The sequence below is a fragment of the Rana temporaria genome, chromosome 4 (genome assembly GCF_905171775.1).
Source record: "Rana temporaria chromosome 4, aRanTem1.1, whole genome shotgun sequence".
Taxonomy (NCBI): Eukaryota; Metazoa; Chordata; class Amphibia; order Anura; family Ranidae; genus Rana; species Rana temporaria.
The window spans coordinates 24182942-24194572 of record NC_053492.1 but is presented as its reverse complement, the minus strand read 5'-3'; the positions used below and the strand labels follow the sequence as shown (position 1 = coordinate 24194572).

General features: G+C 47.2%; 1 protein-coding gene across 2 annotated transcripts in view; it reads right to left on the bottom strand.

Moving 5' to 3' along the window:
* Positions 1–2392: 2392 nt before the first annotated feature.
* The window catches only part of FZD3 (frizzled class receptor 3), a 124058-nt gene continuing 114819 nt past the window's right edge, over positions 2393–11631 (bottom strand). The window contains exons 5-7 of one of the 2 annotated variants that reach the window (XM_040348129.1): positions 8268–8416; positions 5917–6153; positions 2393–3382 (exon numbers count right to left, since the gene is read on the bottom strand). In XM_040348129.1, coding sequence (XP_040204063.1) covers positions 3172–3382; positions 5917–6153; positions 8268–8416 — 597 coding nt within the window. In that variant the 3' untranslated portion in view covers positions 2393–3171. The remainder of the gene's footprint in view (positions 3383–5916; positions 6154–8267; positions 8417–11631) is intronic. The other variant, XM_040348130.1, reaches the window with a different exon arrangement.

Sequence of the window (11631 nt, the reverse complement as noted above, 5' to 3'; positions counted from 1 at the left end):
ATCAGCAGTCACTTCTGGTCCATTGGGTAGATTCAGGTAGGGGCGCGCAAAACTAGGTCGGCGTAGCCTAGCGTGTTTACACTACACCGCCTTAAGTAAGAGAGGCAAGTACATGATTCTCAAGCCACTTACCTCCTTACTTAGGGCGGCGTAGTGTAAACGCGGCGGGCGTAAGGGCGCTTAATTCAAATGGGTTGGAGGGGGGCGTGTTGTATGGTAATGAGGCTTGACCTCACGTTTTTGACGTTTTCTGTTACTGCGCATGCGCCGGGCGCCTACATTTCCCAGTGCGCATTGCGGCTAAGTACGCCGTACGGGCCTATTGATTTCGACGTGGACGTAAACTACGTAAATCCCGATTCGCGGACGACTTATGCAAACGACGTAAAAAATTCGAACCTCGCGGCGGGAACAGCGGCCATACTTTAACATTGTTATTCCACCTCATAGGTGGAATAACTTTAGGCCGCCTAAGGCCTTACGGAAACGGCGTAAAGCGACTGCGGCGGCCGGGCGTACGTTCGGGAATTGACGTAGAAACTCATTTACATATTCTACGCCGGCCGCAATGGAAGCGCCACCTAGCGGCCATCCAAAAAATTGCAATCTAAGATATGTTTAAGCGTATCTCTGTTTGAGCATACGCTTAAACATACGGCGGCGTAGATTCTGAGTTAGGTCGGCTTATCTACCGATAAGCCGGCCTAACTCTTTGCGAATCTACCTACATGTGTATATATTGTGGAAGTGTCTGGTGCAGACGTCACATCTGGGTTGCAGCGTGGAGCAGCAGGAAGGTAAGCGGAGCCAGGGCTAGAGCAAAGCAACCAGCAGACGTGGTGTGCAATGTGGGAACGCTATAGTAGAGGGTGAGCTGGGACCGGAGAGAGGGGACCGAGCTGCAGAGAATCAGCAGAACGAAGCAGGAAGACCAACAGATGACACACATGGTAGCAATACAGCAGGATGTGAGTAAGGACCGGAGCTGGGGCTTACTAATGAGTGGAGGATCAGCAGAGCTGGGGGTCACTACTAATTGGGGCATTAGCAGAGCTGGGGCTACGACTGAGCAGGGGATCTGCTGAACGAGGGTACTAATAACAAAACTGGGAATTTGCTGAACGAGGGGTACCAATCAGCTGGGGATCTGAGGAGTGGGGGTACTAATGAGCGTGGGTTCTACTGGGCCCCTGTAAAACAAAAAGTTGAAGCAAGTGTAAACGAGCCCTTTAAGAACGCTTGTTTGATTTTCCACCATTGCAGCATATTCTGCCACTACTTCCTGATAGGCATGATGAACTCACTAGGCCCCCTACTGGCACGTTTCGTCACATTCTCGAAAGGGTTTAGTATCAAACCATGTCTTTCTGAAGCTGGTTTTGTGCACAATCAAGGTCGTTAATGGGATCAGTGGGACTGCAGTGACATTTTGAAGAAGCAGGATGGGAATTTTTTCTCAAACTAACCAATTTCGAACAGTGAATGTGGTTTTTGCTCGAGAAAGCCCATTCATTCCAAAACCAAACATTTTTCAAAGCACTTTCGTACAAAAGTAAGGATTTTTGAAAGTCATCAAATGTACTGATGAGAGTTTGGAACACAAATGTTCCTTCACAAATCTACAAGTGTATGGCCAGTTAAAATCAGGGAACTAGAGCTGGGAACCCTGCAGCCAAGTCCTTCAAAATCAAGTCGTTATTCGACCTGCTGCTTTCCATCTAAAACAAATATCTGTTACTGGGCGAAATGACCATTAAGGTTCACGTAATTCAGTGACTTCGAAAATCCACATAAAGGGCAAGACCAATGCCAAAAGGCAAAGGTCGAGAAAGGAGAAACATAAAAATGTAGGCAGTCAATAAATAATTAAAGTCCAAATTAGCCAAGATGGGGGCTATAAACTGCCAGTGTTCTAATGAACTCCAAGATGGACATCAACAGTAGAGGTGCAATGCTGGTTCCATCTTGTAAGGCCAACTGGACTCTTCGGGGTAAGACCACGTTATACAGTATCAAGATCCCTCTCAACTCAACTCAACTGCATATCCATATGCTTAGACAATACAACCGAAAACAACCTGATGTTTAGGCTGGGTTCACACTACTACACTACTTTCATCCTACTTTGCTCTGTGTTCAATGTTTCCCTATGAGAGCGTCTTGTAGCGTCCTACACAAGTCGGTCTGACTTTGAAAATGCTCCCTGTACTACTTTTGGTCCTACATTGATCCTACTTCAGGCCCATTGAATATCATTGAAGTCGGACCAAAGTAGTATCCTGTTCATGAAAGTAGGATGGATGTAGGACCAATGTAGAATAAATGTAGGACCAATGTAGCAGAGCAAAGTAGGATGAAAGTAGTGTAGTAGTGTGAACCCAGCCTCAGAGAGTTTTCGGGTCTCGATTTGGGTTGTTGTCTACTCCAGAAGTTACTAGAACATCATCAGTAATGTTGAACCCAAAGTCCATCAGACTAGATTTCACCTTAATGTGTGTAGACTATGGTTTGGTTTGACCAATATTTATGGAATGAAGTATTTGGGAATAAATAATTATGAGCATACTTTAAGTAAACCAGGCCTTCACACTTCGATAAGAAACCCAAGAAGAAGACTCTAAATTGCCATGGGGCAACTATGTAACTAAGGGGGTTGGGGGTGGGGGTGCCACCCGAGGTCATAAGATAAGTCATCATTCAGCTTTCTGGACTATTTTTTGCACTTGATCTTTGTGATGAAAGACCTCCTATTCAATAGTTCGCTGTTGGAGGGTGGAAAGCACTAGACGACCATCATTTCTAGCACATGACGTACTTGAATGCTTGTGTCCAAACCACAATTTGACACCGGGTCTTCAGGAAAGAGTTACACACTTGACAATGATTTACTGCATTGGGTTCATTACCCTCCTTGGGATATTCAAGGGCTGATTCTGGAAATAAATTTACCAAGATGGACTGACTTTTAGAGGAGATCCTGAAATATAGGGTCATACCGTCTATGACAGGACCAGCTCTGGCTTCACAATGTTTTCAGCTCTGGAACGTTAAAGAACTGAGGACTGTAAATCCATGAACAGGTCCCCTTTGTAAGTAAGGGGGGCAGAGTTCATTCCTTTTAACTACATAGTGCTTTCAAGAAGACATTTGCGTCTCTTATCAAGGGGACCTTCAGGCACTTGCTCCATCCTCTTCAATGACTCGGTTCATGCTGGTACCATGGGAGATGTGGGACAAAGGGTTGTTTAAGTCTCTGATGCTGCCTTGCCGAGATTGCTCATTAAGTCTATGTGTGCTGCTGTGCAGAGAGTGGTCCGTGAGACGGGACATGCTGCCGTGTGTGACCCGTTCTTCAATTCCTCGGTAGCTGCATGGGGTGTACCTAAGCACAAAAACATCTTGTTAGATTACAAGCTCTCAAATGGTCAGAAGTTATTTATATACAGTAAATGGTAAAATACAGAAAAAGGGGGAACCTAAAGGATAACCCCAGGTCGGACTTTGACGGCACAGTAAACAATGGTGATATCCAAAAATAATCTTTAATAGAATATGAGCACATACATGGCATATACGGGAGACAAACAGTTATTTAAAAACCATATACAAAAAAGACAGAGTATATAGTATGAGCCCAAGTGCATCAACGCGTTTCGCCATTAGGCTTCATCAGGACGCATTCCGATTTTGCAAGAACAGGAGCAACGGGTCTCACTATCTTGCAGGGAAATTGGACTTGATTGATTTTTTATTGCAAATGTTTTATCCAATATTATCCTGTTTTTGAGGCTATATGATGAGGACACCCTAATTTAGGAGCCATCTGGTTCCCTGACCTTTCGTCATGTGTACTATTCTCTGTACTTGAGCCAACTTTGTTCTCTATTGGATAAAACATTTGCAAATCCCGACTCGGTTTCCGAGTGTTGTTTCACAAAACAAGCAGGATTCAAGCCTCTGCGGTGTGCAGTACTGCATTTGGTTAGAGGTGCGGGGGCACCGGTGACACTCAGAGCCGATCGGAGTTGTTTGGAAATACTCAGAAACACCTCGAAATACTCCTTCCCAAGTGTTTCCAAGCTGAGCAGTCTCTGAGTATTTCCTAGTCTCTCCACCCCTCCCCCCACCTCTGGCCACATACGGTATTGCATGCCATAGAAGTCAATGTGGAACAAATTATCTTGGTTTCCATAGACTTCTAGGAGAATGCTTGTAATCCAAAGCACTCGCATATCAAAGCGAGTTTGCCCATAGAACGGATTATGCTTGTAATCCAAGGTTCCACTGTGTGTACTGTATTTATCGGCGTATACCGCGCACTTTTTTGCCCTGAAAATCAAGGCAAAATCGTGGGTGCGCGATATACGCCGATACTGCGCCGGCATATACCGAGCACAGTACACTCGTGTATAGTCGGGCAGGCTTGGCTCCTCTCGCGCTCACGTCCTGGACGTACAGGATGTGAGCGCGAGAGTAGCCGAGCCTTCCCGACTATACACGAGTGTACTGCGCTCGGTATATGCCGGCGCAGTATTCAAACTCGGCGCGGGGATCAAGCGGGGAGGACGCCGGACCCGACAAAGAGGACACCCGAAGCCGCAGACGGACCCGACGAGGCCGCCGATGGATGCCGCGCAAGACACGAAAACTGTAAGTACTAAAATCTTTTTTTACAGGAATGTCGGGTCCACTTTAGGGGTGCGCGCTATACGCTGGAGTGCGCAATACCCCGATAAATACGGTATATATATATATATTTACATATATACATACACACCACAGTTTGTAGGCGCTATAACTTTCATGCAAACCAATCAATATACATTTATTGATTTTTTTTTATCAAAGACATGTAGCAGAATACATTTTGGCCAAAATTTTATGAAGAAATTCAATTTTTTTTATTGGATATGTTTTGTAGAAGAAAGTAACATTTTTTATTTTTGGTCTTTTTTTATTTATACAGTATCACAAATAATTAAAAACAGTGGTGATCAAATACCACCAAAATAAATCTCTAATTGTGTGAATTTTTTTATATAAATGTTGTTTGGGTACAGCGTTGCATGACTGCGCAATTACCACTTAACTTAGAGCAGTGCTAAATAGCAAAAAATGGCCCGGTCATAAAGAGGGGTAAAATCTTCTGGAGCTGAAGTAAAGTGTATGTATAGTCAACATTTTTTTTTTTCAGTTTTGGATGGTGTGTGGTAAGGTTGGAACCTCTGTCAGGTTTTTATTGCTGTCTGTGTTTCCACTGGGAAGATTAAACTCTCGCTTATTTTCTCTAGCTCCATCTTACTAGGTGCACTGGCAATGATATTTTCCTTCATTTGACCCCAAACACGCATCTTTAAACTGTGTAAACGTCGGTGCCGCTTCCTTGAACGTCCCCAAATGGGTCTTCCAGGGAGACCCTGCAGGGAAGCGTATCCTAAAGATCAGAAGTGAGTTTGTTGTTTTTTTTTATTGCAGTCTGTTTTTATTGAGTAGGTTATCCCTTGCTGTGTGTCTCTGTGACACCAGGACAAGAAATAAGGGACTGAGGTTACTGGGGCAGGAAGGCAGAGACAGCAATAAAAACCTGTAATGTGCACTATTATGTGTTTGGGGGAACTTCAGGGAAGCGGCACTATTATGTGTTTGGGGAACTTCAGGGAAGCGGCACTATTATGTGTTTGGGGAACTTCAGGGAAGCGGCACCATTATGTGTTTGGGGAACTTCAGGGAAGCGGCACTATTATGTGTTTGGGGAACTTCAGGCAAGCGGCACTATTATGTGTTTGGGGAACTTCAGGGAAGCGGCACTATTATGTGTTTGGGGAACGTCAGGGAAGCGGCACCATTATGTGTTGCTCTTTAAAAGTAGTTTATGCCACAAGACGTCAGCTAGCGTAGGAAAGAAGCATCCCTCACCTTCCATCCCTGGAGCGATGAAGGCTGCCATGATAGCTGCTCATCTTGCTGTGGACACTGCCCGCTTTGCTTCTTTGCTCGTCCACCATAGCGAGCTGAGTGGATGAGGCGTGAGTTGATGTTCCCTGAGTGGACGTCCCTCGTGATTTGCGGACGATGGGAGTATTGGGGTCCCGGAGAAGAGACTGAGCAAAATCCGGCTCCTGGAGGACCTGACGGCTTTCATTGACTCCTCTGCTGAGAAAAGAAACAAAATTATACAATTTCGTCATTCTACCGCTCTGCCGAACCCTCAATGTATGACCTAATGTACGTATTTCCCCCATCTCCGAACAAGACTGTGTCATACACAATGGCTTTATATTTTCAGTCTCATCTCCCCCTCCACTCTACACACACAGCCTTCTCCTCTCCTCCACTCTACATACTGCCTTCTCTTCCCCTCCACTCTACACACACAGCCTTCTCCTCTCCTCCACTCTACATACTGCCTTCTCTTCCCCTCCACTCTACACACACAGCCTTCTCTTCCCCTCCACTCTACACAGAGCCTTCTCTTCCCCTCCACTCTACACAGAGCCTTCTCTTCCCCTCCACTCCACACACAGCCTTCTCTTCCCCTCCACTCCACACAGAGCCTTCTCTTCCCCTCCACTCTACACAGAGCCTTCTCTTCCCCTCCACTCCACACAGAGCCTTCTCTTCCCCTCCACTCTACACAGAGCCTTCTCTTCCCCTCCACTCTACACAGAGCCTTCTCTTCCCCTCCACTCTACATACAGCCTTCTCTTCCCCTCCACTCCACACAGAGCCTTCTCTTCCCCTCCACTCTACATACAGCCTTCTCTTCCCCTCCACTCCACACAGAGCCTTCTCTTCCCCATCCACTCTACACAGAGCCTTCTCTTCCCCTCCACTCCACACAGAGCCTTCTCTTCCCCATCCACTCTACATACAGCCTTCTCTTCCCCTCCACTCTACATACAGCCTTCTCTTCCCCTCCACTCTACATACAGCCTTCTCTTCCCCTCCACTCTACATACAGCCTTCTCTTCCCCTCCACTCTACATACAGCCTTCTCTTCCCCTCCACTCTACACAGAGCCTTCTCTTCCCCTCCACTCTACACAGAGCCTTCTCTTCCCCATCCACTCTACACAGAGCCTTCTCTTCCCCTCCACTCTACACAGAGCCTTCTCTTCCCCTCCACTCTACACAGAGCCTTCTCTTCCCCTCCACTCTACACAGAGCCTTCTCTTCCCCTCCACTCTACACAGAGCCTTCTCTTCCCCTCCACTCTACACAGAGCCTTCTCTTCCCCTCCACTCTACACAGAGCCTTCTCTTCCCCATCCACTCTACACAGAGCCTTCTCTTCCAAATCCACTCTACACAGAGCCTTCTCTTCCCCATCCACTCTACACAGAGCCTCCTCTTCCCCTCCACTCTACACAGAGCCTCCTCTTCCCCATCCACTCTACACAGAGCCTCCTCTTCCCCTCCACTCTACACAGAGCCTTCTCTTCCCCTCCACTCTACACAGAGCCTTCTCTTCCCCTCCACTCTACACAGAGCCTTCTCTTCCCCTCCGCTCTGCACAGAGCCTTCTCTTCCCCTCCGCTCTGCACACAGCCTTCTCTTCCCCTCCACTCTGCACACAGCCTTCTCTTCCCCTCCACTCTACACAGAGCCTTCTCTTCCCCTCCACTCTACACAGAGCCTTCTCTTCCCCTCCACTCTACACAGAGCCTTCTCTTCCCCTCCACTCTACACAGAGCCTTCTCTTCCCCTCCACTCTACACAGAGCCTTCTCTTCCCCTCCACTCTACACAGAGCCTTCTCTTCCCCTCCACTCTACACACAGCCTTCTCTTCCCCTCCACTCTACACACAGCCTTCTCTTCCCCTCCACTCTACACACAGCCTTCTCTTCCCCTCCACTCTACACACAGCCTTCTCTTCCACTCCGCTCTGCACACAGCCTTCTCTTCCACTCCGCTCTGCACACAGCCTTCTCTTGCAGCTCTCAAATTTTTCTTGGCGTAAATTCCGACAGAAAAATTCTGATGGAGCCTACCCATGGCCAAAATTTCCGACCAAAAGCTCACATCTGGCTTTTCTTGTCGGAATTTCCGTTCGTGTGTACGTGGCATTACTCTTCCTTGCGCTACTTTTTTCTCCCGAAGTTTGTGAAATTTGTAACGCGAATAGAAAAGTTTTAAAAAGCCCTCTAGTGTCAAAGGACTACAAAATCTTGATTATTTTGACAAAGATCCACTGGCTCTTCCACCCTTTCCTGTGTGGTGAAGAACTGGATGGGACACAGGTACTCTTTACTTGGCGCAGACACTCACTCTTTCTTCTTCCTGCCATGGAAAAAGCTGGCCCACTCGAAACAGGTCTTCTTGCTGCCCACCCAGAAGACAGATGGTATTCCCACCACAAGGGCCATTAGGTATTTCATCAGGAAGAGGATGAGGTCAGGACGGCTTGTCTGCGTCACCTACAATGACAAATCAAAACCATTAAGACTCACGTCTTGTTAGAAAACCAACAAATACTTGTGTGGCAAAATGAGCAGGGCAAACCTGGCACACATTTTACATTTTTAAAAGCAAACCCACCTAAGCACAGATCTCCTTGCATCTACACTATATGGCCAAAGTCTTTGGACACCTGAAGACCACACATATATGGGCTTGATGGACATCCCCTTCCAACGCCATGGCCATTAATATGGCGTTGGATTCCCATTTCGTAGCTACAGTATAACAACCTTCACTCTTCTGGGAATCCTTTGCACAAGGCTTTGGAGTGCGTGCCCATTCTGCCAATGGAAACAGCATTTCTGAGGTCAGATACTAATTGTTGGACAAGGAGACCATTTTTAGAATCGGAATTTCAATTCATCCCAAAGGTTTTCAGTAGGCTTGAGTTTAGGGCTCTATACAGGACCCTCAAGTTCCTCCACACTAGTGGTCTTCAAATTGCGGCCTTTGGCTTCCCTTTATCCAGCCCTCATGGCATTTTCCCTTCCACTGACATGGGACACTATTCCTCCTATTGACACCAACGATGGGGCACTATTCCTCTCACTGACACCAACGATGAGGCATAATTTGTCCCACAGACACCAATGATGAGACACAATTCCTTGCAGTGATGGAGCACTTTTCATTCCGATGACCTTAACGAAAAGGCACTATTTCTTCCATTGACCCCCCAAGGATGGGTCACTATTCCTTCCACGGACCCCACAATGGAGCACTATTCCTTCAACTGACCCCACAATGGAGCACTATTCCTTCCACTGACCCCACAATGGAGCACTATTCCTTTATCTGACCCCACAATGGAGCACTATTCCTTCAACTGACCCCACAGTGGAGCACTATTCCTTCCACTGACCCCACAATAGAGCACTATTCCTTCCACTGACCCCACAATAGAGCACTATTCCTTCCACTGACCCCACAATGGAGCACTATTCCTTCAACTGACCCCACAATGGAGCACTATTCCTTTAACTGACCCCACAATGGAGCACTATTCCTTCCACTGACCCCACAATGGAGCACTATTCCTGCAACTGACCCCACAATGGAGCACTATTCCTTCCACTGACCCCACAATGGAGCACTATTCCTTCAACTGACCCCACAATGGAGAACTATTCCTTCAACTGACCCCACAATGGAGCACTATTCCTTCCACTGACCCCACAATGGAGCACTATTCCTTCAACTGACCACAACAGTGGAGCACTATTCCTTCAACTGACCCCAACAGTGGAGCACTATTCCTTCCACTGACCCCACAATGGAGCACTATTCCTTCAACCGACATTAACAATGGGGCATTATTCCTTCAACTGATAACAGTGATGAGGCATAATTTGTCCCACTGACACCAATGATGGGGTACTTTTCTTTCCACTGAACTTAATCATGGAGGGCCATATTCTCGTAGATTTCCGGCGGGCGGTGCGTAAGCCATTTACACTCCGCCGCCCCAACCTACAGGGGTAAGTGCTGTATTCCCCAAACACTTGCTCCGTAGTTTGGGGCGGCGGAGTGTATTTGGCCCGGCGTATCCCCGCGTATCTCCAAGGGGGCGGCTTCTATTTAAATTAAGCGCGCCCCCGATTCTAACGAACTGCGCATGCGCCGGGCTTAAAATAGCCCAGTGCGCATACTCCAGTTCTCGGCGTCAATGACGCCGACGTGTGCGTCATTGACGTAAAGTCGTATTCAAGAACGACTTAGTAAAACGACGTACCCGACGGGAAAACAGGACGCAGACCCGACGCCATACTTAACATGGCCTAAGTGGGACTGGCGTAAGGTTACCCCTCATATAGCAGGGGTAACCTTACGCCTACGCAAACGACGTAAGCGACGGTTACGCGACGCGAATTCGTTCGGGAATCGGCGTATCAGGCTCATTTGCATAAACAAATGAGACTTGAACGTAAACGCCACCTAGCGGCCGGCGGAGTAATTACATTTAAGATCCGACAGTGTAAGTGACTTACACATGTCGGATCTTCAGTGTATCTATGCGAAAATGATTCTAAGAATCAGTCTCATAGATACACGGGCCAAAAAAGGGAGATACGATGGAGTATCCTGAGATACTCCATCGTAACTTTACTTAGAATATGGCCCGGACTCTATCCCTTCCATTACCCCAAACGATTGGGCACTATTCTTTCCAACAACATCAACGTTGAGGCACTACTCCTTCCACTGACACCAGCGATAGGGCACTACTCTTTCCACTGACACCAGCGAAAAGGCTACTACTCCTTCCACTAACATCAATGATGAGGCACTGTGCCTTTCACTGAAGGAAACAAAAGAGGAAAAACGGAGGGCGCACCGACCTAGTGTGATACTGTTTGGTGGATTTTATTGAATCAATAAAAACAAATCATAATACTCACAAAAGGAGTGTTAAAAACAGGCCTTGAATCACAATGCAGCAAAGAACCAACACCATCGGCATAGCACGATATTGTTTCGATCCGTGACCGTGGCTAGGGCTGACGCGTTTCAGGGGAGAACCCCTTTCCTCAGAGCTAAAAGGTCTGCAGTGCCTTTCACTGAAACCAGCGATGGGGCACCATTTCTTCCGCTAACATCAACGTTGAGGCACCCTTCCTTTCACTGACCCCAATGATGAGGCAGTATTCCTCCCAATAATAGGGCAGTATTCCTCTCACTGACCCCAATGATGGGGCAGTATTCCTCCCACTGACCACAATGATGGGGCAGTATTCCTCCAAATGACCCCAAGGATGGGGCAGTATTTCTCCCACTGACCTCAATGATGGGGCACGATTCCTTCCACTGATACCAATGAGGGGGCACTATTCCCACTTTTAAAAATGATAGGGGAACTAGTCCTTTCACTGACCCCAATAATGGGGCACTACAGTGTTCCTCCTTCTACTGACGACAGGTACAATATCGTTTGTTTACTTCCACTGACCACCAAGCCTGAGGCATGGTTTACTCCCAATGACGCTGGAGCCTTTTCTAATCCCGTTGGCCACAGTCTAAAGTCTGAAGAACTGTAAACTGGTCTATTGTTAGAAAGTTTGGAGACCCCTGCTCCACACCAAAGTGGTCAACCCATGTGTTTATGGAGCTGGCTTCGCGCACAGGAGGACAGTCATGCTGGAACAGAAAGGAACGTTCTTTGAACTACTGTATA